The sequence below is a fragment of the Bombina bombina genome, chromosome 2 (assembly GCF_027579735.1).
Source record: "Bombina bombina isolate aBomBom1 chromosome 2, aBomBom1.pri, whole genome shotgun sequence".
NCBI lineage: Eukaryota > Metazoa > Chordata > Amphibia > Anura > Bombinatoridae > Bombina > Bombina bombina.
Genome location: NC_069500.1, coordinates 431,350,040 through 431,377,387, shown reverse-complemented (window position 1 = coordinate 431,377,387; position 27,348 = coordinate 431,350,040). Strand labels below are relative to the sequence as shown.

Below are 27,348 nucleotides of genomic sequence, written 5' to 3'. Positions count from 1 at the left end.
CTTTAGCTAAGCGTACCACTATCCCGGTGGAGGATAGCTGTGCCTTTTCAGATCCAATGGATAAAAAGTTAGAGGGTTACCTTAAGAAAATGTTTGTTCAACAAGGTTTTATATTGCAACCCCTTGCGTGCATTGCGCCTGTCACGGCTGCAGCAGCGTTTTGGTTTGAGTCTCTGGAAGAGACACTTGAATCAGCTCCGTTAGATGAGATTACACACAAGCTTAAAGCTCTTAAGTTAGCTAACTCATTTATTTCAGATGCCGTAGTACATTTAACTAAGCTTACGGCTAAGAATTCCGGATTCGCCATTCAGGCGCGCAGAGCACTGTGGCTAAAATCCTGGTCAGCTGACGTTACTTCTAAATCTAAATTACTTAATATACCTTTCAAAGGGCAGACCTTATTCGGGCCCGGATTGAAAGAGATTATCGCTGACATTACAGGAGGTAAAGGCCATGCCCTGCCTCAAGACAGAGCCAAACCTAAGGCTAGACAGTCTAATTTTCGTTCCTTTCGGAATTTCAAAGCAGGAGCAGCATCAACTTCCTCTGCTCCAAAACAAGAAGGATCTGTTGCTCGCTACAGACAAGGCTGGAGACCTAACCAGTCCTGGAACAAGGGCAAGCAGGCCAGGAAACCTGCTGCTGCCCCTAAAACAGCATGAATTGAGGGCCCCCGATCCGGGAACGGATCTAGTGGGGGGCAGACTTTCTCTCTTCGCCCAGGCTTGGGCAAGAGATGTCCAGGATCCCTGGGCGCTAGAGATAATATCTCAGGGATACCTTCTGGACTTCAAATACTCTCCCCCAAGAGAGAGATTTCATCTGTCAAGGTTGTCAACAAACCAAATAAAGAAAGAGGCGTTTCTACGCTGCGTACAAGAGCTTTTATTAATGGGAGTAATCCATCCAGTTCCACGGTCGGAACAGGGACAAGGGTTTTACTCAAATCTGTTTGTGGTTCCCAAAAAAGAGGGAACTTTCAGGCCAATTCTGGATTTAAAGATCCTAAACAAATTCCTAAGAGTTCCATCGTTCAAAATGGAAACTATTCGGACAATTTTACCCATGATCCAAAAGGGTCAGTACATGACCACAGTGGATTTAAAAGATGCTTACCTTCACATACCGATCCACAAAGATCATTACCGGTATCTAAGGTTTGCCTTTCTAGACAGGCATTACCAGTTTGTAGCTCTTCCATTCGGATTGGCTACGGCTCCAAGAATCTTCACAAAGGTTCTGGGTGCTCTTCTGGCGGTACTAAGACCGCGAGGAATTTCGGTAGCTCCGTACCTAGACGACATTCTGATACAAGCTTCAAGCTTTCAAACTGCCAAGTCTCATAGAGTTAGTACTGGCATTTCTAAGGTCGCATGGATGGAAGGTGAACGAAAAGAAGAGTTCTCTCTTTCCACTCACAAGAGTTCCCTTCCTGGGGACTCTTATAGATTCTGTAGAAATGAAAATTTACCTGACAGAAGACACGTTAACAAAACTTCAAAGTGCATGCCGTGTCCTTCATTCCATTCAACACCCGTCAGTGGCTCAATGCATGGAGGTAATCAGCTTAATGGTAGCGGCAATGGACATAGTACCCTTTGCACGCCTACACCTCAGACCGCTGCAATTGTGCATGCTAAGTCAGTGGAATGGGGATTACTCAGACTTGTCCCCTTCTCTGAATCTGGATCAAGAGACCAGAAATTCTCTACTATGGTGGCTTTCTCGGCCACATCTGTCCAGGGGGATGCCATTCAGCAGGCCAGACTGGACAATTGTAACAACAGACGCCAGCCTACTAGGTTGGGGCGCCGTCTGGAATTCTCTGAAGGCTCAGGGACAATGGAATCAGGAGGAGAGTCTCCTACCAATAAACATTCTGGAATTGAGAGCAGTTCTCAATGCCCTTCTGGCTTGGCCCCAGTTGACAACTCGGGGGTTCATCAGGTTTCAGTCGGACAACATCACGACTGTAGCTTACATCAACCATCAGGGAGGGACAAGAAGCTCCCTAGCAATGATGGAAGTATCAAAGATAATTCGCTGGGCAGAGTCTCACTCTTGCCACCTGTCAGCAATCCACATCCCGGGAGTGGAGAACTGGGAGGCGGATTTTTTAAGTCGTCAGACTTTTCATCCGGGGGAGTGGGAACTTCATCCGGAGGTCTTTGCCCAAATACTTCGACATTGGGGCAAACCAGAGATAGATCTCATGGCGTCTCGACAGAACGCCAAGCTTCCTCGTTACGGGTCCAGATCCAGGGATCCGGGAGCGGTCCTGATAGATGCCTTGACAGCACCTTGGACCTTCAGGATGGCTTATGTGTTTCCACCCTTCCCGATGCTTCCTCGATTGATTGCCAGAATCAAACAGGAGAGAGCATCAGTGATTCTAATAGCGCCTGCATGGCCACGCAGGACTTGGTATGCAGATCTGGTGGACATGTCATCCTGTCCACCTTGGTCTCTACCTCTGAAACAGGACCTTCTGATACAGGGTCCTTTCAAACATCAAAATCTAACTTCTCTGAAGCTGACTGCTTGGAAATTGAACGCTTGATTTTATCAAAACGTGGTTTTTCTGAGTCAGTTATTGATACCCTAATACAGGCTAGGAAGCCTGTTACCAGAAAGATTTACCATAAAATATGGCGTAAATACCTATATTGGTGCGAATCCAAATGTTACTCTTGGAGTAAGGTTAGGATTCCTAGGATATTGTCTTTTCTACAAGAAGGTTTAGAAAAGGGTTTATCCGCTAGTTCCTTAAAGGGACAGATCTCAGCTCTGTCCATTCTGTTGCACAAACGTCTGTCAGAAGTTCCAGACGTTCAGGCTTTTTGTCAGGCTTTGGCCAGGATTAAGCCTGTGTTTAAAACTGTTGCTCCGCCATGGAGTTTAAACCTTGTTCTTAACGTTTTACAGGGCGTTCCGTTTGAACCCCTTCATTCCATTGATATAAAGTTGTTATCTTGGAAAGTTCTATTTTTAATGGCTATTTCCTCGGCTCAAAGAGTCTCTGAGTTATCAGCCTTACATTGTGATTCTCCTTATTTGATTTTTCACTCGGATAAGGTAGTTCTGCGTACTAAACCTGGGTTCTTACCTAAGGTAGTCACTAACAGGAATATCAATCAAGAGATTGTTGTTCCATCCTTGTGTCCAAATCCTTCTTCAAGGAAGGAACGACTTCTGCACAATCTGGATGTAGTTCGTGCCCTAAAATTTTATTTACAGGCAACTAAAGATTTTCGACAAAAGTCTTCCCTGTTTGTCGTTTACTCTGGTCAGAGGAGAGGTCAAAAAGCTTCTGCTACCTCTCTCTCTTTTTGGCTTCGTAGCATAATACGTTTAGCTTATGAGACTGCTGGACAGCAGCCTCCTGAAAGAATTACAGCTCATTCTACTAGAGCTGTGGCTTCCACTTGGGCCTTTAAGAATGAGGCCTCTGTTGAACAGATTTGCAAGGCTGCAACTTGGTCTTCGCTTCATACTTTTTCCAAATTTTACAAATTTGACACTTTTGCTTCTTCGGAGGCTATTTTTGGGAGAAAGGTTCTTCAGGCAGTGGTTCCTTCTGTATAAAGAGCCTGCCTGTCCCTCCCGTCATCCGTGTACTTTTGCTTTGGTATTGGTATCCCAGAAGTAATGATGACCCGTGGACTGATCACACTTAACAGGAGAAAACATAATTTATGCTTACCTGATAAATTCCTTTCTCCTGTAGTGTGATCAGTCCACGGCCCGCCCTGTTTTTTACGGCAGGTAAATATTTTTTAAATTATACTCCAGTCACCACTACACCCTTTGGCTTCTCCTTTCTCGTTGGTCCTTGGTCGAATGACTGGAGGTGACGTAGAGGGGAGGAGCTATATGGCAGCTCTGCTGGGTGAATCCTCTTGCACTTCCTGTTGGGGAGGAGTAATATCCCAGAAGTAATGATGACCCGTGGACTGATCACACTACAGGAGAAAGGAATTTATCAGGTAAGCATAAATTATGTTTTCTTGGAGGATGCAGACTTCTTCCTGTACCACTGCTTGAAGAAGGTGTCTTCCAGAAACTGGCAGTAGGACTGGGAGTTGAGCTTGACTCCATCCTCAACCCGAAAAGGCCCCACAAGCTCATCTTTGATGATACCAGCCCAAACCAGTACTCCACCTCCACCTTGCTGGCGTCTGAGTCGGACTGGAGCTCTCTGCCCTTTACCAATCAAGCCACGGGCCCATCCATCTGGCCCATCAAGACTCACTCTCATTTCATCAGTCCATAAAACCTTAGAAAAATCAGTCTTGAGATATTTCTTGTCCCAGTCTTGACGTTTCAGCTTGTGTGTCTTGTTCAGTGGTGGTCGTCTTTCAGCCTTTCTTACCTTGGCCATGTCTCTGAGTATTGCACACCTTGTGCTTTTGGGCACTCCAGTGATGTTGCAGCTCTGAAATATGGCCAAACTGGTGGCAAGTGGCATCTTGGCAGCTGCACGCTTGACTTTTCTCAGTTCATGGGCAGTTATTTTGCGTCTTGATTTTTCCACACGCTTCTTGCGACCCTGTTGACTATTTTGAATTAAACGCTTGATTGTTCGATGATCACGCTTCAGAAGCTTTGCAATTTTAAGAGTGCTGCATCCCTCTGCAAGATATCTCACTATTTTTGACTTTTCTGACCCATTTTGCCAAAGGAAAGGAAGTTGCCTAATAATTATGCACACCTGATATAGGGTGTTGATGTCATTAGACCACACCCCTTCTCATTACAGAGATGCACATCACCTAATATGCTTAATTGGTAGTAGGCTTTCGAGTCTATACAGCTTGGAGTAAGACAACATGCATAAAGAGGATGATGTGGTCAAAATACTCATTTGCCTAATAATTCTGCACTCCCTGTAGGTCGGGAACAAGAACCATCAACAAACACATTATCAGCATGGTCAAAAGGTTTATCCATCAAGTCAGGTCTTGGTGTGGTAATGTGGTGTATTACCTCTATACAATCATGATCTGTTGGAAAGTCTGGTGATCCTGTAAGTAAGGCACTAAGTATTTGAGTTGGCCCTGAGGATACACTACTATATTTAATAGTCAGATTTGTATTATTCAGTAATATACATTCATAACCAGAAAGTCTTTGAGAAGTCATGTGTTGGGTAGTGACATTTTTTACAAGATGTAAAACTTGGTGACTAGTGTGTAGTACTATTGGATGGCCTAATGTGATTGTTTCAACCATCTCTACAGCCATGGCGCAAGCCGCCAATGCTCGGAGACACGCCGGCATCCCTTGTACCGGTATTGGAACTACTTTGGAAAAGAAAGCTACGGGACGCATATTGCCTCCACCATGCTCTTGGGCACAGACAGCAGCCATGGTTTTACAATTGTCCCTCGCATACAAGTGAAATGGTTTACAATAATCAGGTAGTCCTAAAGCAGGGGCACTAATAATGCTAGTCTTCAGAGCTATGTAGGATTTAGTCATGTCTGTGGTCCATTGTATATGTTCAGGGCTATCCCCTTTTGTGGCTTGCCTTAGAATGGAATCATGATGGGAGCACTCAGGAATCCATTGTCTGCAATAATTAATCATACCTAGAAAGGTGAGCATGTCCTTTCTAGTAACTGGCTTTGGGATTTGTTGAATCGCTTGGATTCGTTTGGGACTAATGGACCGGTGGCCTTGGGAAAGCACAAAACCAAGGTAATCCACTTTTGTCACTCCTACTTGTAGCTTATGTTTTGCTATTTTATGACCTTCAGCAGCAAGGTGTTTTAACAGACTTATTGTATCTACTGTATTTGCCTCCTGGTTAGGACTACATCGACGTACTGAAGGAGGACAGAACCTTGGCTTGGAGTCCATAACCGCAAGGTACGTTGGAGCACCAGCGAGTAGACCGCAGGTGAGGCCACATAGCCTTGAGGGAGGCGTGTCAAGGTAAGCTGACACCCATCATAATAAAAAGCCATAAGTAGCTGTGTCTCAGGGTCCAATCGGACTGAAAAAAATGCGTTAGCTAAATCAATGACTGTAAATATACAGGCGTCATGTGGAATGGCTGTGAGTAAGGTTGTAACATCTTGGACTATTGGGGAAATTGGGATTACTATTTCATTAATTGCCCTTAGGTCTTGTACTAACCTATATTCATTGTCTTTCTTTGGGATCGGATTTATGGGGGTATTATAGGGAGAAACTACTGGACGGAGGATTCCTAGTTTAAGGAATTCCTCTATCATGGGTCTTATCCCTTCTTTCTTTTCTCTAGACAATGGATATTGTTTAATAAACACTGGAGTAGTATTAGGTTTTAATCTGGCTTTATATGGGGTACACTGAACTAAACCAACGTCAAGTTTTGAAGATGCCCATACAGAGGATGGGACATCTGTCAATATGTCATTAAAAAAACACAGGTTAGTGGACCCTAGACTCACGTCTAACCCACCCTGTCTAGTGACAGCTACTTTCACTCCAAGGGGACCCATAAGATCACGACCCAAAAGGTTAAGGGGACACCCAGTTATAATATGAAATGGGTGCAAAAGTTGTTGGCCAGTACAGGGTACCTTAACTTCAAGTGGCGGTGTGATGCGAGTCTGAGTCAGCACTCCATTAATCCCTAAAGAAGGTTCAGATTTTCCAGTAATGCCATCATACATATCTGAGCATAAGGCAGAGCATGTAGCTCCTGTGTCTACTAGAAATGGTAGGGGTTCTCCCTCTACTTCTAGGACTAAGTATGGTTGCTCATGATAACCTTCTAGGCACCCCATGGCCATTGTATGTTGTGTTTGGGTGCCTCCATGGGTGCAGGGGCTATGTAAGGCTGTCTGTTATACTGTCGAGGATTGTAAGGGGGGCCAGAATTATTAGGGGGTTTTGGGCATTCATTTTTCCAATGTCCCTGTTCCCCACAGTTAAAACAATGTGTTCTGTTTGAAGTATTATTCCCTCTAGCTTTTCCTCTAGCTCTCCCTCTACCTCTCACATACATTCTATTACTCCCTGTATTATCCCTTTCCCTGGCCTGGAATGGATCACAATGTTGTAAACTCTGCTTTTGATAAAAAGCAGCGTTTTTTTCCTTCTAATTTCCTGATGTCAAAACAACCTGCCCCTTCTTTTTCATGAATTCTTTTCAAGAATTCTGCTGGAGTCAACTCCGGCCAATCAGAGACAAGTTGCTTCACCAACAAGGAAAGCTGAGGTTGCATATTACTAATGCAAGTCTGGACCTTCAGAGAGCCCATTGCATCTCCTGATTCCATTCTAGCCTCTTCCTTCCAGCATTTATAAAAACGCTTAACAAATTCTACTACTGTTTGCTTTGTATTCTGTTTGCACGCTAGTGCAATTGACATACTTTGTTTATCCTTCCATATTCTATGCATTTCTATACTTAATTCTGTCCACATTTCATCAAGTCCTTCACGTGTGTTTAGGGCATAGTTAATTGTTGGATCTCGACTCAATTTACTAATACTCTTTACATTACCCCACTCCCAACCTGATTCAGGGTCATAGTCTAGAAGTGCATCAATGATAATTCTTATATCTGTCTGTGTCATGTTTTGTCCTTGTAACATTCTTTTTAAATACATAATACAAGTTCATGGATGTTGACGGGGGTTTGGGGCTCCCTTGGTAATTTCCCTTAATTCACCCGGGGACAAAGGTTTAATAATTAATTGGTCTCCCACAGTAAGAAATGGCATACTAGCTTCTGGTACAGCTGCCTCCTCCTCCTCTACTTCTTCATTCCCTCTTTTATATTGTGGGGTTATTGTAGGGGGGTAGGAAGGTGTTACTGGTTCAACCTTAATCGGGTGTTTGGGCATAATTGGGGGTTTAGTGACCTGGTATCGGGGAGTTACAGAAGGTCCTGGCAAGGTCCATTCCTGGGGCACCTGAGCAGAGGCAATAGCAATAGTCTCTAGATCTATGTCACTAGGGGATGGAAGGCTAGGATATAGTCTGTTATATGATGGCAAAGGTAGGTGAGGGGCATTATATGGGGCAGGGGGGGTGAATATGCTTTCTGTCTTTGCTTCTCACTTTTACCCTTCTTTTTATTCCCATCTATATCAATATATCGCCAGTATGCAGCAACAGTCAGCCAATTTTCCCCACCCTTTTTCATATAATCCATATTCCATCTTGGATCACCTTTATACCATGGAAATGCCTCTTCATCACCTAGACACAACCCTTTTACCATATTCATATGAAATTTATCATTATCCCCCTCTCTGGGGAATGGATCAGAGCTTCTCATAGCTTCTGTCCAATCTGCCATATTCTGAACCCAAGGAATAATATACATAAACCCATCGGGCGACACCCTTCCCACATAATCTTTACATTTTTCTCCTGGTCTAGGTGTTGGAAATTGTTTAGACTGGGATTTGCCCATTCTCAACTCCTAACTTATCTTTTAAAACATTTACAACAAAATATAATACAATACAAAAAAAATAAAAAATAATAAAAAAAAAAAAATACAATACCTTTACCTTTAAGAGCAATTAATTATTGAATCTTTTTGCAAAAACCACATTAACTAGAATGGTTGTACTCCGTTACCAGTTATTGTGCTTAATGCTTAAGTTTACAACAAGAGAAAGAAAAAAAATATCACTATGCTGATCCTTTCAGTAGTTTCTGGCATTAATTATCTCTAGGTCAAAGGTCACCCTTCACCAGAAAAAATGTAGCGTTTTAACTAACATTCAGAAACAGCAATACATATAAGCAACAGTTTACTTTCTTAATACTTTATACAATAAGCAGTATTTTACTTCCTTAACACTTTATACAAATAAACAGTATTTTGCCATACAGCATATTTAAAAGCAAGCAGCAAGAAAATGTGTGGTTTAACCCTTCAGCCAGACTTAATATAACCGGATTTCAACCAAAGAAATCTATTATTCCCTTTTTATTTTTTTATTTTTTTCTATCAAAGATTTGATTAGAATCTACCAAAGATTCATATATATATTTAACCTGATTTCTACCAAAGAAATCTACTATTGCTCTTTTAGAATCTACCAAAGATTCACATATATATATTCCCCAACTATTCCTATGTAAAATGAAACTTAAGGGGTCTCGTGGTAAGAGAAAAAAGGTCAGAATAATAAGGACTCTTTGTTCAACTTACCTTTCGAGAGTTCCCTGTTTCATCCCACTTCTGACGCCAGTTTGTAGGGTTACTTCTTTTGTTCCTTAGCTCTGCTCTGGCTGATAAGGGTGCGGCACACGTTTTCTTCAGGGTCCTGGGGTGACCACTGAAATCACACACACATGCAACTGAGTGTTTTCACAAGAGTCCCCTTTATTGAAGAACACACAAAGAATTTATAGTGATGTATACGTCATACATGAGGTCACAGGAAATATATAAAAAAACGTAGTTAACTTCACATCTGCATAAGGGGCCCACAGGAAATAAGAATGTTGTTATAGCACATAACAGAATATGCCCATATAACCATTTGTAGAGAGGATGCTATATTAGATCCATATGTTACAACTTATACAAAAAGAAACTTGTGGAATGCTGCATTATAAACATTTGATACTAGATTTAAGGCTACCCTCAATATGCTTAATATGTGAGATTCAAATTACCCATATAACATAATATATATAATATATATATACACATATATACACATATACATATATATATATATATATATATATATATATATATATATATATATATATATATATATATATATATATATATATATATATACATATACATACACACATACATACATACACACATATATACCCATCAGTTCCTACTTCCCAACACCAGTTATATTGTCAACAACATTTTTGCAAAGACTTTTAGTGATTATCATCAAGTTGGGTTGTAATCTCAAATTGCTTTACCTGCTGTTTCTTTTCATTGCTTTAGTAAAGTTTTTCAAGAAAAGACTTTCTTTTGTTCTGTGTCTCTGTTAAACACACCTCCCTTCACCCTCACTGTATGAAAGAAAAACATAATTTATGCTTACCTAATAAATTAATTTATTTCATGGTGGTGACCGTCCACAAGACCCCACCCTGTGTTGTTTTGGTGTGGGTTTTTTCCTTACACAGTAACATAGTAGATGAGGTTGAAAAAAGACCTTAGTCCATCGATTTCAACCTATACAAATCTAAAATACTTACAAAAAGCTCCAGTTAAGCTTAAAGGGACAGTTCACCCAAAAACTTTCTCCCCTTTAAATTATTCCCAATGATCCTTTATACCTGCTAGAGTGTATTAAATTGGTTGCAAGTAGCTCCTTTACTCATATTTCAGCATTTGAAATAGCTGATTTAGCTTGTGGTTTCCCAACCTATACTTAAAGTTTTGATACTGGCGTATATGCTATTGACAAGCCTAAGTAAACACAGCCAGCAGAAGAGATTACACCCTCAGTGGGGGGCATGATAGTTAAGTAATAAAATGATAATTTTCCATTGTTCTCTCTATGTATTGAGCTTTGGTGTTTCAGACAAATATAAGATAAGGAAGCAAGTCTGTGTACATAAAAGTGATAACATAATGAGATCTGATATTACCTGAAGCTCAACCCATTGTAATAGGCTGTGGTTTCAAAGCACAAAGCCAGCTACTTCAGATACACAAATAAACCCAAAAATGCAATTTCTCAAATATTTTATACTCTGCAATTGGTATAACAAGTCATTTAAAATACATTTATGGAAAAACAATTTTACAGTGTACTGTCCCTTTAAATAATCCCACTAAAAGGTGACCCATTTAATACTAGCAATCATATCTATGAATTTTGTTTATAGACAGAAATGTATCCAATTTTTAAATGTATCTAGGGTATTGGCATTCACTACCTCCTTTGGTAATGAGTTCCACAATGTTATTGCTCTTACAGTGAAAAAACGTTTCCGTTTAAATCTCCTTTCCTTCAGCCTTAAATTGTGACCTCTTGTCACAAACAATTTTCTTGGAATAATCAGAGCTTCTGCCATCTGTGTATATGGGCCTTGAATATATTTATATAAAGTAATCACGTCACCTCTCAAGCGCCTTTTTTTCGAAAGAAAACAGACCCTTTTTGGCCAGCCTCTCCTCATAGCTTAAATTCTCCAATCCCCTTATTAGCTTTGTGGCCCTTCTCTGAATTTTTTCTAGTTCTACAATATCTTTCTTTGCAATCGGTCCCCAGAACTGCACTCCATACTCAAGGTGAGGTCTTACCATGGCTTTATATAGTGACAGAATTATGCTTTCCTCCCTTGAAATAATGACTCTTTTAATACATGCTAGTATCTTATTAGCCTTTGAAGCCGCTGCCCTGCATTGTGCACCCTTGTCACATATTTTCTCCCTGCTCCTTTTATTTTGCTAATTTCTTTTCCTACCTAATTTGCTTGGCTATATGTTAGACTGAGGTGGAACCTATGAGGTGGAAGAGGTTTTATGGAGCTCTTGGGGTTTGGGAATCTTTGCCTCCTCTTAGTGGTAGGGAAGAGTAATTCCCAGGAGTAATGTATTGTGGACTCTCACCACCATGAAATAAATTATTTTTTTCAGGTAAGGATAAATTATGTTATTCACTGTTTTTCCATGGTGTTAGTGAGGCACGTAATCATCATTACCATGGTGATCATCTATAGAGGGAAATCTAATCTTTCAGTTATGGGTGCTTTAGTAGAATCCCAACAGTTTGGAATATAACATCAGATAAACAAGATTTAGACTAATTATATTTAAGTCTCTTTATAGTAGAATTGATATCATATGACATTACTGCTTGTTTGCTTTTGCTACCCAGGGTCATGTTTGGGAGCTATCCCTTTTCTCCCATCTCCCTGTAAATGGGTCCTAGCTTAACTATACATGAACTGCAGCCCCAAAAGACTTTCTTTTTAATAAAAAATGTTCATGACAATTACCTACCAGACTCATGATAATTAGCTACCAGACTCATGACAATTAGCTACCACTTTGAGAATGAAGAACACAAAAGTATTTGATATAGTCATTCAACATTAACCCTTTTAGCACAAGGGCTTAATAAACCCTAAAAGTTGTGAAGTTTAAGTGCAAGACCTCACACTAAAAATGTGTTAGTCCAGGAGAGTATCCCTAGAACAGCGGGCCCAGCAGCAACCACACTAAGATATTTGGCCTACAGATGGAGTGTATTTATTAATATTTTTTGTGTCATTTCTTTTCAACTTTTACCTCTCGTTTCTCATATCAGGGTTTGAACCAGAGACTTATTGGGACCGAATGCACCTTTTACAAGAAGTGATAGCATATAGGTAATATAAGAACCCATGGGTGTATCTCTCATTTGTAGCCCAAACAAACCTTGATGTCTCTTTTTACTCCTGTGCAGGTTTGGCTTCATCCAGGATAAATATTCAGCCACTGCTTTCAACTTTCCATCTGAGAATAAACCACAGTATATACATGTGACTGGTGAGTGTGATTATTGTTATTTTTTTAATATTATGTCAGTAAATATTGCTACAGACTATTCTGTTAAAGGTAATGTCATGATGCCTGACACAACTATTAGGTTTAAACTTGGAAATTGAGGCATCTACCTTGTTAGATTGGTTCAGAAGTAAACCCAATATGCCTGATGGATTTACAATTTCTGATGCGTATAAATATATATATATATATATATATAAGAATTTACTAAAACTGAAAAGCAGCAATATGTTTGCTTAAAGGGAAAGTCAACACCAAAATTGTGAGTATTTAAAAAGATAGATAATGCCTTTACTACCCATTCCCGAGCTTTGCACAACCAACATTGTTATATTATTGTACTTTATAACATTTAAACCTCAAAATTTCTGCCTGTTTCTAAACCACTACAGACAGCCTCTTATCACATGCTTTTTATTAGCTTTTCACAACAGGAGACTGCTAGTTCACGTGGGCCATATAGATAACATTGTGCTCATGCCCGTGGAGTTGTGGCTGACACTGCACTTATTGGCTAAAATGCAAGTCAATAGATAATAAATAAAAAGCCATGTGATCAGGGGGCTGTCAAAAGAGGCTTAGATACAAGGTAATCACAGAGGTAAAAAAGTATATTAATATAACAGTGTTGGTTATACAAACTGGAGAATGTGTAATAAAGGGATTATCCATCTTTCTTTTTTATGAAATAAGTCCATGGATCATCTTAATTACTAATGGGATATTCACCTCCTGGTCAGCAGGAGGCGGCAAAGAGCACCACAGCAGAGCTGTTAAATAGCTCCTCCCTTCCCTCCCACCCCAGTCATTCTCTTTGCCTACATTAGTGATATCGACAAGTTCCTTAAAGGGTCAAATCTCGGCCTTATCTATTTTGTTTCACAAACGTCTGGCGGATGTCCCAGATGTACAATCATTTTGTCAGGCCTTGGTCAGGATCAGGCCTGTCTTCAAACCAGTTACTCCTCCATGGAGTCTGAATTTAGTTCTCAATGTTCTTCAAGGGGCTCAGTTTGAGTCCATGTATTCCTTAGATATTAAGCTGTTATCTTGGAAAGTTTTATTTCTTGTTGCTATTTCTTCTGCTCTGAGAGTGTCTGAGCTCTTGGCATTGCAGTATGAGTCTCCTTATCTTATTTTCCATTCAGATAAGGTAGTTTTACGTACTAAATTAGGATTTCTTCTAAGGTTGTTTCTGATTGGAACATTAATCAGAAGATGGTTGTTCTTTCTTTGTGTCCTAATCCTTCTCAGAAGGATCGACTTCTACACAATTTGGACGTGGTCCGTGCTTTAAAGTTTTACCTGCAGGCGACTAAAGACTTTCGTCAGTCTTCTGCCTTGTTGTGATTTTTTTCCATTATTTCTCTTTCTTTTTGGCTGAAGTGTATCATACGTTTTGCATATGAGACTTCTGAACAGCAGCCTCCTGAGGGAGTTGCGGCTCATTCAACAAGGGCTGTTGCTTCCTCATGGGCATTCAAAAATGAAGCTTCTGTGGAACAGATTTGCAAGGCTGCAACTTGGCCTTCTCTTCATACTTTTTCAAAATTCTATAAATTTGACACTTATGCCTCGGCTGAGGCCGCTTTTGGGAGATAGGTTCTTCAAGCAGTGGTGCCTTCCGTTTAGGTTTCCTGTCTTGTCCCTCCCTTATCATTTGTGTACTCTAGCTTGGGTATTGAATCCCATTAGTAATTAAGATGATCCGTGGACTCATTGTGTCATAAAAAAGAAAAGAAAATGTATGCTTACCTGATAAATTTATTTATTTTTTGACACAATGAATCCACGGCCCGCCCTGCTCTTGTGAGACAGGTTGTTGGTTATTTTAAACTTCAGACACTTCTGCACCTTGGTTTTTCCTTTCTTTCCTTAACTTCGGTCGAATGACTGGAGTGGGAGGGAAGGGAGGAGCTATTTATCAGTTCTGCTATGGTGCTCTTTGCCGCCTCCTGCTGACCAGGAGGTGAATATCCCATTATTAATTAAGATGATCCGTGGACTCATCGTGTCAAGAAATAAATAAATTTATCAGGTAAGCATAAAATTTCTTTTTTACACAATAAACATTTTGGAATTGACTGTCCCTTTAAATATATATAAAAAAATAGTTGTCAAAATGTATAAGTACTTTGTTCACAGATCTTAAAGAATTAGATGTTACCATTATATGTTGTTTGTGATAGAAGCATAATAGGAAATCACAAGCCAAAACTCAATGTCAAGCAAGCCAAAGGCCAAGTCAGGCACAGGTTCAAAGTCAGAAGACAAGTCAGGAGTCAAGGGAGTAACAAGCAGACAGGATAAGGTCAGAAGTGAGAACAGGCTTACTCAGGAATAGATGCACCCAGCTAAACACAGAACACAGGGAGGAGCAAGTTTGTTTAGGAACCTAATTACTGGACTCAGCACAGCTGGGAGAAGCAGGTGTGCAGAACAAAAGAGTAAACAGGACCAAAGACAACATGGGCTGAATCTGACAGAAACATCAATGAACAAATGGTGCACAGAATAAAACAGCCTAAGACACCAAGGTTAGTGGTTCATATCCATCCTTAGTGTCTTCAAGTCTCCCTGTGTCAAACAGACTTCTTTTTGCACCTGGAGACACTGACCTGACATTACCCCCGCCCTAAACACAGCCTCTAACCGGCCCAGGATAATTAGAATGAGCCTGATGGGAAGAACGGGCACAATTTGGGGCATGGTTCCCAATAATTATTGTCAGGATCATAGCCCATCTGTGTACAAAATACCCAAAAAGGAGTTAAAGATTTCAAGATTAATTCAAATTCATTCACATCATCCACACAAACAAGTTTTATCAGAGAGACATGAAAAACAGGACGCACCTTAAAGGGAATGTCAATTTTGATGCTAAAGTGCCCGGTTTTTAAAAATTCGATTGAAAACAGGGGTACTTTAATTCATCAAAATTTACATTTCACTCCTGTTGTGAAAAAAAACTTACCTTTTAATCTTGACAGCAGCTCCAGCTTCCTCCGGTCGTTGCAAGCCATTTCTGATGTCAGAAATGATGGATAGGTCATCCTTTTTTTCTCAAAAGGAGTGAAATGTAAATTTTGATGAATTAAAGTGCCCCTGTTTTTAATCGAATTTTTAAAAACTGGGCACTTTAGCATCAAAATTGACATTCACTTTAAGATAAGAAGGCGGCAATTGTAATTTAAAAGCAAAATGCTTTATCTGAGCAGTAATAGGAAATGGACCAATAAAATGATCATGAAACTTTTTGGCAGGACAAGTTAATATGAGTAGACAGTCATACTCCATCAAAAAACTCAGGAGCAGAGCATCTGGAGGATAATAGTCAGATGAACAGTTCAAAGGTCTTACCAGGACTTTATATAGTGACAGAATTATGCTTTCCTCCCTTGAATCAATGACTCTTTTAATACATGCTAGTATCTTATTAGCCTTTGAAGCCGCTGCCCTGCATTGTGTACCCTTGTCACATATTTTCTCCCTGCTCCTTTTATTTTGCTAATTTCTTTTCCTACCTAATTTGCTTGGCTATATGTTAGACTGAGGTGGAACCTATGAGGTGGAAGGGGTTTTATGGAGCTCTTGGGGTTTGGGAATCTTTGCCTCCTCTTAGTGGTAGGGAAGAGTAATTCCCAGGAGTAATGTATTGTGGACTCTCACCACCATGAAATAAATTATTTTTTTCAGGTAAGGATAAATTATGTTATTCACTGTTTTTCCATGGTGTTAGTGAGGCACGTAATCATCATTTAATGAACCATGTTAAAAAGCATCAGTAATAAAAGACTATATATAAAAAATGTAAAAAGCACATATAAATAAAATTACAAATACAGGAATATCTTACAGAAGCGGCTCAAAGGGCCAAAGCTGATAATAACAATAAAAACAGAGGTAATAACAGGTGATCAGTGTGAGTGGTACACCAGAATAAGAGTGTATACTAATAAAACAGAATTAGCCTAAGTACAACTGTAGCAAGTGCATCATGCAAAAAACTAATAAACAATAATACAAACAATAGTGTTCAAAATTAGTGTTACAAAAATAGTGTTCCAAAAAATAGAAAAATGCACTGCAGTGCAAAAAAAGGGGGGTAGCAAAATAATTGTATAGATACAATCAAATAGTGAGTGAGTGCAAATGGATATAAAAATGCTAGCTACTTAATCCAGTGAGGTTAAGATATAATTAAATAAAATACACAATATGCAATAACATAAAAAATAAAATACACAATATGCAATAACATAAAAAAAATATATATATATAAAATGTAATCCAAAAAAGTGTTCAAAAAGTTGATCAACAAATGTTAGTGAAGAACAAAAATAAGTCAATCAAAACTAAAAAATGAAAAAAATGGGTGATGAAAAGCAAGGTGAAAGTGAGGAAATTGATTCCTTCCAATGTTAGTTACTTTAACAGATCCAAATTCCTGAGTGTGGTTGCTGAAGTAGCTGATTGGATCCTAGCACCTGTCAGCTGCTCCTATGGTATCCTAAAAAGTGTCCCTGTAAAAAAAGAAATTCACAACATAGTGTATCCAATATGAGAATGAAGTAAAGATTAAAGTAATGCTTACCAATATGTCAACGCGTTTCTGCCCTCAAAAAAGGGCCTTTCTTAAGACTAGGGCCACACTCAGGAATTTGAATCTGTTAAAGTAACTAACATTGGAAGGAATCAATTTCCTCACTTTCACCTTGCTTTTCATCACCCATTTTTTTCATTTTTTAGTTTTGATTGACTTATTTTTGTTCTTCACTAACATTTGTTGATCAACTTTTTGAACACTTTTTTGGATTACATTTTATATATATATATTTTTTTTTTTATGTTATTGCATATTGTGTATTTTATTTTTTATGTTATTGCATATTGTGTATTTTATTTAATTATATCTTAACCTCACTGGATTAAGTAGCTAGCATTTTTATATCCATTTGCACTCACTCACTATCTGATTGTATCTATACAATTATTTTGCTACCCCCCTTTTTTTGCACTGCAGTGCATTTTTCTATTTTTTGGAACACTATTTTTGTAACACTAATTTTGAACACTATTGTTTGTATTATTGTTTATTAGTTTTTTGCATGATGCACTTGCTACAGTTGTACTTAGGCTAATTCTGTTTTATTAGTATACACTCTTATTCTGGTGTACCACTCACACTGATCACCTGTTATTACCTCTGTTTTTATTGTTATTATCAGCTTTGGCCCTTTGAGCCGCTTCTGTAAGATATTCCTGTATTTGTAATTTTATTTATATGTGCTTTTTACATTTTTTATATATAGTCTTTTATTACTGATGCTTTTTAACATGGTTCATTAAATAATCTTCTGTTATCTCTCTGTGAGTATATTTATCCCTTGGCCTCTTGTTGGCGCTGTATTCACTTCTTACTACTTGTGCATATTTTTTGGAGGTTGGTTAGGATCTCTGTTTGGATACAGCTTGGGGATTACCTTAGCGCTTGTACACACACCCTTTTTCACGTAATCATCATTACCATGGTGATCATCTATAGAGGGAAATCTAATCTTTCAGTTATGGGTGCTTTAGTAGAATCCCAACAGTTTGGAATATAACATCAGATAAACAAGATTTAGACTAATTATATTTAAGTCTCTTTATAGTAGAATTGATATCATATGACATTACTGCTTGTTTGCTTTTGCTACCCAGGGTCATGTTTGGGAGCTATCCCTTTTCTCCCATCTCCCTCTAAATGGGTCCTAGCTTAACTATACATGAACTGCAGCCCCAAAAGACTTTCTTTTTAATAAAAAATGTTCATGACAATTACCTACCAGACTCATGATTGCCAGAATCAAACAGGAGAGAGCTTCGGTGATTTTGATAGCACCTGCGTGGCCACGCAGGACTTGGTATGCAGACCTGGTGGACATGTCATCTCTTCCACCATGGACTCTGCCACTGAGACAGGACCTTCTGATTCAAGGTCCGTTCCAGCATCCAGATCTTGTTTCTCTGCGACTGACTGCTTGGAGATTGAACGCTTGATCTTATCCAAGCGGGGGTTCTCTGAGTCGGTCATAGATACCTTGATTCAGGCTCGAAAGCCTGTCACCAGGAAAATTTATCATAAGATATGGAGTAAATATCTTTATTGGTGCGAATCCAAAGGCTACTCATGGAGTAAGATCAGGATTCCTAGGATTTTGTCCTTTCTCCAAGAAGGATTGGAGAAGGGGCTATCAGCTAGTTCCTTAAAGGGACAGATATCTGCTTTATCAATTCTACTGCACAAACGTCTGGCAGATGTTTCAGACGTTCAGTCATTCTGTCAGGCTTTAGTTAGAATCAAGCCTGTGTTTAAACCTGTTGCTCCGCCATGGAGTTTGAATTTAGTTCTTAAAGTTCTTCAAGGGGTTCCATTTGAACCTATGCATTCAATAGATATTAAGCTTCTATCTTGGAAAGTTCTGTTTTTAGTTGCTATCTCTTCGGCTCGAAGAGTTTCTGAACTATCTGCATTGCAATGCGACTCGCCTTATCTTGTTTTTCCATGCTGATAAGGTGGTTCTGCGTACCAAACCTGTATTCCTTCCTAAGGTTGTTTCTAATAAGAATATTAATCAGGAAATTGTTGTTCCTTCTCTGTATCCTAATCCTTCCTCTAAGAAGGAGCGTCTATTGCACAACTTGGACGTGGTTGTACTTGCAAGCGACCAAAGATTTTCGTCAAACATCTTCTTTGTTTGTTGTCTATTCTGGAAAACGTAGAGGTCAAAAAGCTACGGCTACCTCTCTTGCCTTTTGGCTAAAAAGCATCATCCGTTTGGCCTACGAGACTGCTGGAGAGCAGCCTCCTGAAAGAATTACAGCTCACTCTACTAGAGCGGTGGCTTTCACATGGGCTTTTAAAAATGATGCTTCTGTTGAACAGATTTGTAAGGCTGCGACTTGGTCTTCGCTTCATACCTTTTCCAAATTTTACAAATTTGATACCTTTGCTTCTTCGGAGGCTGTTTTTGGGAGAAAAGTTCTTCAAGAAGTGGTGCCTTCTGTTTAACCATCTGTCTTGTCCCTCCCGTTCATCCGTGTCCTGTAGCTTTGGTATTGTATCCCACAAGTAATGGATGAATCCGTGGACTCGTCTTACCTTTATAGAAGAAAACTAAATTTATGCTTACCTGATAAATTGATTTCTTCTATGGTAAGACGAGTCCACGGCCCGCCCTGTCATTTTAAGACAGATTATATTTTTTTATTTAAACTCAGTCACCTCTGCACCTTGTCGTTTCTCCTTTTTCTTCCTGTACCTTCGGTCGAATGACTGGGGGGTGGAGCTAAGGGAGGAGCTATATAGACAGCTCTGCTGTGGTGCTCTTTGCCACTTCCTGTATGGAAGGATAATATCCCACAAGTAATGGATGAATCCGTGGACTCGTCTTACAATAGAAGAAATCAATTTATCAGGTAAGCATAAATTTAGTTTTTTCAGTAAATTTAGCACTAAAACTTGGTCCTCTGTAGCAGAAACCAATCTTTCTAACATGCAAAATGCTGTGCCCTTTCTTTAAGATCTGTGTCAAGTAACATCTTTTTGAAAAGAAGCACTGATTGAATTGCTAAGGCTGAATGCCAAAAATATAGCTGCAAATCTACAAATCTGTGGTCAATTTCCCATTTGAATTTTCTATACTATATTATATAATATATTTTCTTTAAGAGCAGGATGTAAGAGTACCTTGATATGTATCCTTTAGTCCATCCGCCTTTTCTCTTTTATACAAGGATGCAGTTTTGTGCCCCATTAACGTGGTCATTCTACTTTTTCAACATTTGGGTACAGTCCATTTCAGATCAATGAGAACCAAATGTAATTTCAAAAGGTTTAAAAAAACATACCTATTCTTAGATGCTTTGTAATTTCACCATTCCCAATAGAGCCAGAAAAAGAGGCTTTAAACTTTCAATAATATGTTTTACATCATCTATAATTTTTCTTTTTAATTTACCAGGAAAAGTTAATAGTAAAGTTGAATGTGGAATCACTTTAAACTGTCATGAAACATGATTACTTCCATGTTCCAGTGATAAACAGTCACATATAGTATCTATGGTTTGCAGTGGAAATGCAACATTACCAGTTTTTTGCCTTTTTCGTTGGTAATTCTTTGACACCAAGAACTTTCACCAAGCTACCACGCATTGCATTCTTTAGAACAAAGATTCCAGTTTTTGAAAATTGGGCAACATGTCTTTTACAGCACAGAAAATTCAGAATATAATCTTGTAACTAGTCTGCAGCCATACAGTTTTCTAACAGCCACAGATTGGATAAAATATTCCATGTGGGCAAGATAGTAAATGCATCAATCTCAGCAGTAATTTCTGAGCAAACAGAACAAATGGTCAGTCTTTCCTTTCCTTCTCAATATCTATAATGGCTTCAAAATCTCAAACTCTGCAGAGGCCTTCTAGAAAATTTGGCTGGGGAACATCTTGCCTGGGAAGTTGGAAACCAAATGAATTAAAGATCTCAGACAGAAGTCACAGTACTAGCATCAGATCCATACAAGGAAAATCAATAAAGATATTCACAAAAAAACAGGACAGCAATGTTTTGTGTTTCATTTCAGTCTTGGACAGATAGTTGGCCAGTTCTAAAGGAAGTGACTCCAGTAGTCATTTGGGCTCAATGAAGTGGAAAAATCTGATATGAATTCCAGTATACCTGAACTATAAATAAATAAAAAGAAGAATGTGTTCTTTTAAATAGCACTCTTGCCTCTAATAATATTAAATGCTATAATAGCAAAAAAAAATTGTGACTACAAATAAATGTAGCCACCCACGCTGACAAGGAAACTGGAATTTGTACAATGTTGCAAATTTCATTAGTAGTTTAATGTGCCAAAATAATATTAAAATATAACAATTCCATAAAACCTAACCCATAGAATTCATCAAGAAAATTAATCAAAACGAAGGATGTGAATATCACTATAATAGTAAGTAATATAGAAGTGAGGATGCAAGAGCAGTATATCCTGGAAAAGTCTCAGTAACACAACTGTTTCAAAGCCCAATGGAAATACTTGCTGCAAGGTTCCTGTGCAATCACTTGATAAACTGAAGTAGAAAGTTCCTCCGTGTGTCGGTCAGACTTGGGAGAACCAGTCCTCACTGGTTTATGCTGTGCTCGAAAAGTTTGTGACAAGTAGAGCTGAACGGCTAAACAGTTAACCTCGCTTACAAACCCCCGGTAGCTACGTGAGTAACTTGATTGTGTGGGCGCCTCTAACTATGCTGTCTCAGTAGCGTGATGAACCGCCCTATCTGAGGCAGATAAGAGGTCGGAGAGCTTCCGATATGCCCTACTAGACAAAGACTCCGGGCTTACCTTAGCGGTTATATGGGTTATCAGGTGGCGTAGGTAACACCCAAGCCTTTAATGCACCAATGATGTAAGGTGCTCCAATATCCACAACAGCAAAGTATCCAGCTGGGACCTCTTGCTTAACCGAATGTTAGGAAAAAATTAGATTGTAAGAAAGAAATCATTTCACCTGTGCGGCTTCGTCAGGCCACTCTGCAGAGGCCTTCTTGAAAATTTAGCTGGGGAACATCTTGCCTGGGAAGTTGGAACCCAAATGAATCAAAAATCTCAGACAGAAGTCACAGTACTAGCATCAATTCCATACAAGGAAAATCAATCAAGATATTCACAAGAAAAACAGGACAGCAATGATTTGTGTTTCATTCCAGCCTGGGACAGAAAGTTGTCCAGTCCTAAAGGAAGTGACTCCAGTAGTCATTTGGGCTCAATGAATTGGAAAAAACTGATATGAATTCCAGTATACCTGAGCAGATTACCTAGGCAGAGTTCTGATCCTTCAAACAGGCTGCTTAGTAGGTACGTTTTCTGCATGACAACTGATGTCAATTTGATGGCATCCAGTCACTATCATCAATTAAATCAGTTCTTCAGCTGGCTACCATCCCATCAGTTGATACTCACAGATACCTCAGCTTTTGTACATAATCAGACAGGAATAAGCAAAGTTCATTCCAATTATTCCTCTTTGGACCAGAGGACCTTGTTTGACTAGCAGCAGAACCACCATAGATGATTCTGGTAATCACAAGATTTATGCATCACAGCTCAATTTTGTTGCCCTAGTCCACAGAAGTTGATGCTGGTGCTTTGGTTGCCCAATTGTCTAGGCTTGATCTGCTAGATATACCTTCTCTAGTTATAAAAGCTTCATTTTCAGTATGAAAAAGGTCTACTACTTCAGCTTACTACAGAATTTAAAATATTTTTAAATTAGGCAATTAAACATAATACTTCTACATCAGAGATTTTTATGCATTTTTTTGTAATTTATACATGACAATTATTAGCACTCTGAAAGTCCAAGTTTCTGCTATCTCAGTCATTACATGAATTAAATAGATGCAAGATGCATTTGTCATGAAGTTTTTTGAGGAACTAACTCATAATCATTTTTCAACGAGATCTGTTGTATTTCCTTGGGACTTACCTTTGTTTTTGTTGCTGTACTAGAATTGTTCTTTGAACCTTTACTTAAAGGTTATTAATGGTGAATGGACCATATTTTGTGTTTCCTAAGAAAAAGGTAGTTTTACGTATAGCTCCCAAATTTTACTCAAGGTTGTTTCAAATGTTCATGCTTTAAATTCTGCTTTCTTATTGTCTAGATAAGAAGATAATGAATGGATCTTGTTAAATGGTTGCACATTTATGTCATATGAACAAAATACTGGAACAAAACAATTTAATTATTTGTTATTCCACATGAAAACTGTTTAAGGTCTTACGCCTGCAAAGAATAGCATCTTGGCTTGGATAGTAGAATTAATTGTCAAGGCATATTAACTAAAGGGAGTTACAGGTTAAGAGAGCCTCAGGGTTCCTCCTCCAAAGGTAGTTTTAACCTTTAGGGTGATAGCAGCATATACATTATTTTCTGATTTCTGTTAGTATGAAAGACTGTATGCCCAACAGTCCACATCCGTAAAGTTTGGAAGATATATATATATATATAGGGTAAATTAAAAGAATATGACCCCTCTCCCTTTTATTACCTTACAAATGGCTCTTCCTAGTGACTCCCTTATTCCTAGTGCTGTTTATTTAAGGATAGACAGGGCTACTAGGTTCCTCTCCTTTCCCTGACCTGGGCATCATGCTGTACACCTGCAAGACACACTATTTAAACAGTGAGAAGACTCTATAATTTGAGGGTCTTGCGCTGGTCTGTCTGGGTAGGCTTATTTCCATCTAAAGGGGAGTAGAGTCCACGGCTTTATTCATTACTAGTGGGAATTAAGAACCTGGCCACCAGGAGGAGGCAAAGACACCCCAGCCAAAGGCTTAAATACCTCCCCCACTCCCCTCATCCCCCAGTCATTCTTTGCCTTTCATCACAGGAGGTGGCAGAGAGGTGCCGAAATATCGGAGGTCTCTTATGAGGGGTTCTACCCTTCGCTATGGGACAGGAGTTTAAGTAGCCCTTTAAGCTTCTCAAATTGAGGGCCTGAGTGAACGTTAGAGTCCGGAGATGCAGGGGGAGCTTCCCTTTGCAACACCATCCCGACTCATATTAACAGCTCATTTAGCAATCGGCGTTGACGAGTTTCGCAGATTGCTTCTCTCAAGACCATGTCAAGAGCGCAGCTACTAGTTGTCACACTTGAAGGGCTGTGTTCCTGTTACACGGCGTAGATTCTGGTAAGATCGTTTAATTTGTACATAATGATAACACAGAAGCAAGGCCGCCACAGTGTGGCGCCTTTATTTTTATAGAATCAAGGGGTAATATTCCTATGAGGGGATTATTGAGCGGGGGGGGGGGGGTATGTACATGATAAGTTTATTATGTGTTTGCTGCATTATGTGCAAGGATGCGGCTCTGGCATTCTGTGGAACTGACAGGTTCTCTTCCGGGAGTTTTGCGTTTCTCTTCCGGGAGTTTTCTCATCAGCAGGGGCGGCCCTGCGTAGTCATCCTTGTGACCGGGTGGGGCTTTTCACTTCCGGTTTGATCTGCGATGGAGAAAACAAAGCAGTCCGGTTCATAGGAGGTGGTGAGTGCCCCGGCCATTGGTAGTTATAAAGGTGCCTGTTCTAGTCTTTTTTATAAAAAGCTATGGAGGATTCTGACACGTTAGAGGGTACTCCCTCTTTAGCTAAGTCTTATACCTGTGTTTATTGTGAGGGTTTGGTAGACCAGCCTGTGCAACTGTGTTCCACATGCCTTGAGAAGGCTACGACTTCCGAACTTAAGAGAATGTCTAGCACTACTGAGCCGTTCACTTCTAAGGGGTCTTTGTCCCATGAGGTGCGTTCCCCATTGACGGACCCTATACCATATGCAGCGCCCCAGGGTCCGACTGTTACCCCTTCTGGGGAAATTGCTTGGCTGCCAGATTTTGTGGACCAGCTTGAAACGGCAGTCGCTAAGGTGATCCATGCTTTGCCACGTTCTGCTAAGCGCAAGTGTAGAGCTTTTCATAGCGGCCCAACCCAGGAGTTGTGTCTGTCGGATGCCCCAGTGGGGTGGTACGATGATGAGGCCCAATCCGACGCATTGAAAGAGGCCCTTTCGGGGTCGGAGTCCGTGTCATCTAAACCTTCGGCAGCGGAGGAACCCGGTTTTCGGTTTTAAAATGTAGAACTTGTGTTTTTTGTTAAAGCAAGTGCGGGCTACTTTAGAGGTTCCGGAACCCAAGCTACCAGAGGAGCCCTCCATTCCTAAGTTGCATAAGGTTTACGAGGACAGGGTGGTTCCCCAGACATTCCTGGTTCCTGTCAAGATGGCGAACATTATTAAGAATGAGTGGGAACGATTAGGTTCTTCCTTTTCTCCTTCTCATTTTAAAAAGCTTTTCCCCGTCCCGGAGGCCCAGCTAGAGTTGTGGAGGACCATTCCCAAGGTGGATGGGGCCATCTCCACGCTCGCTAAGCGCACAACGATTCCTTTAGAGGATAGTTCTTTGATCAAGGAGCCTTTGGATATGAAGTTGGAAAACATGTTGCGAATGATGTTTCAATACATGCGGTTCGTCTTTCAACCAGCAGCGGTGGTAGCCTTGGTTGATGGAGCTGCGTCATATAGTTGCGATGCATTATTTTTTATGATTGAGGGTGAACCCTCTTTCGAAAAGGTGCAGGAAAAGATTATGGTCCTAAAGGTGGCCAATTCTTTCATTTGTGACGCTGATATGCAGATTATCAACCTGAATGCCAAGGTCTCCGGTTTTTTGGTTCTAGCGCGCAGAGCTCTGTGGCTAAAATCTTGGTCAGCGGACATGACCTCTAAGACGAGGCTGTTGTCTTTGCCTTTCAAGGGCAAGATCCTGTTCGGTCCCGGTCTGGACTCTATCATTTCCACGGTTACAGGAGGCAAGGGTGCCTTCCTTCCCCAGGATAAGAAGGTGAAGCCTAAGAGAGCTAATTTTCGTCGCTTTCGCAGGGATAAGGCACAACGAGCTCAGCCCACCTGCAAAAGTGGACCAATCCAAAGGTGCCTGGAAGCCTGCTCAAGCTTGGAACAAGTCTAAGTAGTACAAGAAGCCAGCCGAGACTAAGTCCGCATGAAGGGGAGGCCCCCCGACTGGTCTGTGGACCGAGTGAGAGGCAGATTGTCTCTGTTCTTAGACGCCTGGTTGCAGGAAATTCAGGACCCCTGGGTTCTGGAGATAGTCACCCAGGGTTACAGGATAGGGTTCAAGTCCTCTCCGCCCAGGGGCAGATTCCTGCTATCAAACCTGTCTTCAAGGCCGGAAAAAAAGACACGCCTTTCTGGGTTGCGTGCGGGATCTTTCCGCTCTAGGGGTTATTGTACCTAGGGTATTACTCCAACTTGTCCGTGGTCCCAAAGAAGTAGAGCACGTTCCGCCCGATTCTGGACCTCAAATGTTTAAACAAGTTCCTGTCCTTTCCATCATTCAAAATGGATACGATCAGATCCATTCTGCCCCTAGTTCAAAAGGGGCAGCTAATGACCTCTATAGACTTGAAGGATGCCTACCTTCATGTTCCGATTCACAGGGACCATTTAGGTTACTCAGATTTGCCTTTCTGGGTCAACATTTGCAGTTTGTGGCTCTTCCCTTTGGTCTGGCGACGGCCCCAAGAGTCTTCTCGAAGGTCCTGGGGGCCCTTCTAGCAGTAGCCAGATCTCAGGGTATCGCGGTGGCGCCGTACTTGGACGACATCCTGGTTCAGGCGCCGTCATCCCATCTGGCAGAGGCCCACACACTCACGGTTGGAAGATCAATCTAGAGAAGAGTTTTCTGGTTCCCAGTACCAGGGTGGAGTTCTTGGGCACAATCATAGACTCCATGTCCATGAGGATCTTTCTCACGGACAAGCAACGCACAAAGATGGCGTTACCTGTCTTGCCCTCCAGTCTACAGTGAGACCATCTGTAGCTCAGTGCATGGAGATGATTGGGCTCATGGTCTCCAGCATGGACATCATTCCATTCGCCAGGTTTCATCTCAGATCTCTTCAATTGTGCATGTTGAGACAGTGGAACGTCGATCATTCCGATCTGTCGCAGCCAATATACATGGATGCGCGGACTCAGCTTTCCCTCTCCTGGTGGATCCAGCCGGATCACTTGTCCATGGGGACATCCTTCCTGAGACCGTCCTGGGAGATTGTGACCACGGACGCGAGTCTGGCGGGATGGGGAGCTGTCTGGGGTGCCAGGATGGCACAAGGGAAGTGGTCTTGCTTAGAGTCCCTTCTTCCAATAAATATTCTGGAGCTTCGAGCGATCTACAATGCTCTGGAGGCGTGGCCTCGTCTGAGAGATTCAGCTTTATCAG

General features: G+C 40.5%; 1 protein-coding gene across 1 annotated transcript in view; it reads left to right on the top strand.

Moving 5' to 3' along the window:
- Positions 1-27,348, top strand: part of DEPDC5 (DEP domain containing 5, GATOR1 subcomplex subunit) — a 336,582-nt gene that overhangs the window by 218,036 nt on the left and 91,198 nt on the right. The window contains 2 exon segments of the mRNA XM_053702000.1: positions 12,258-12,318; positions 12,396-12,478. Of these exon segments, the coding sequence (XP_053557975.1) occupies positions 12,258-12,318; positions 12,396-12,478 (144 nt within the window).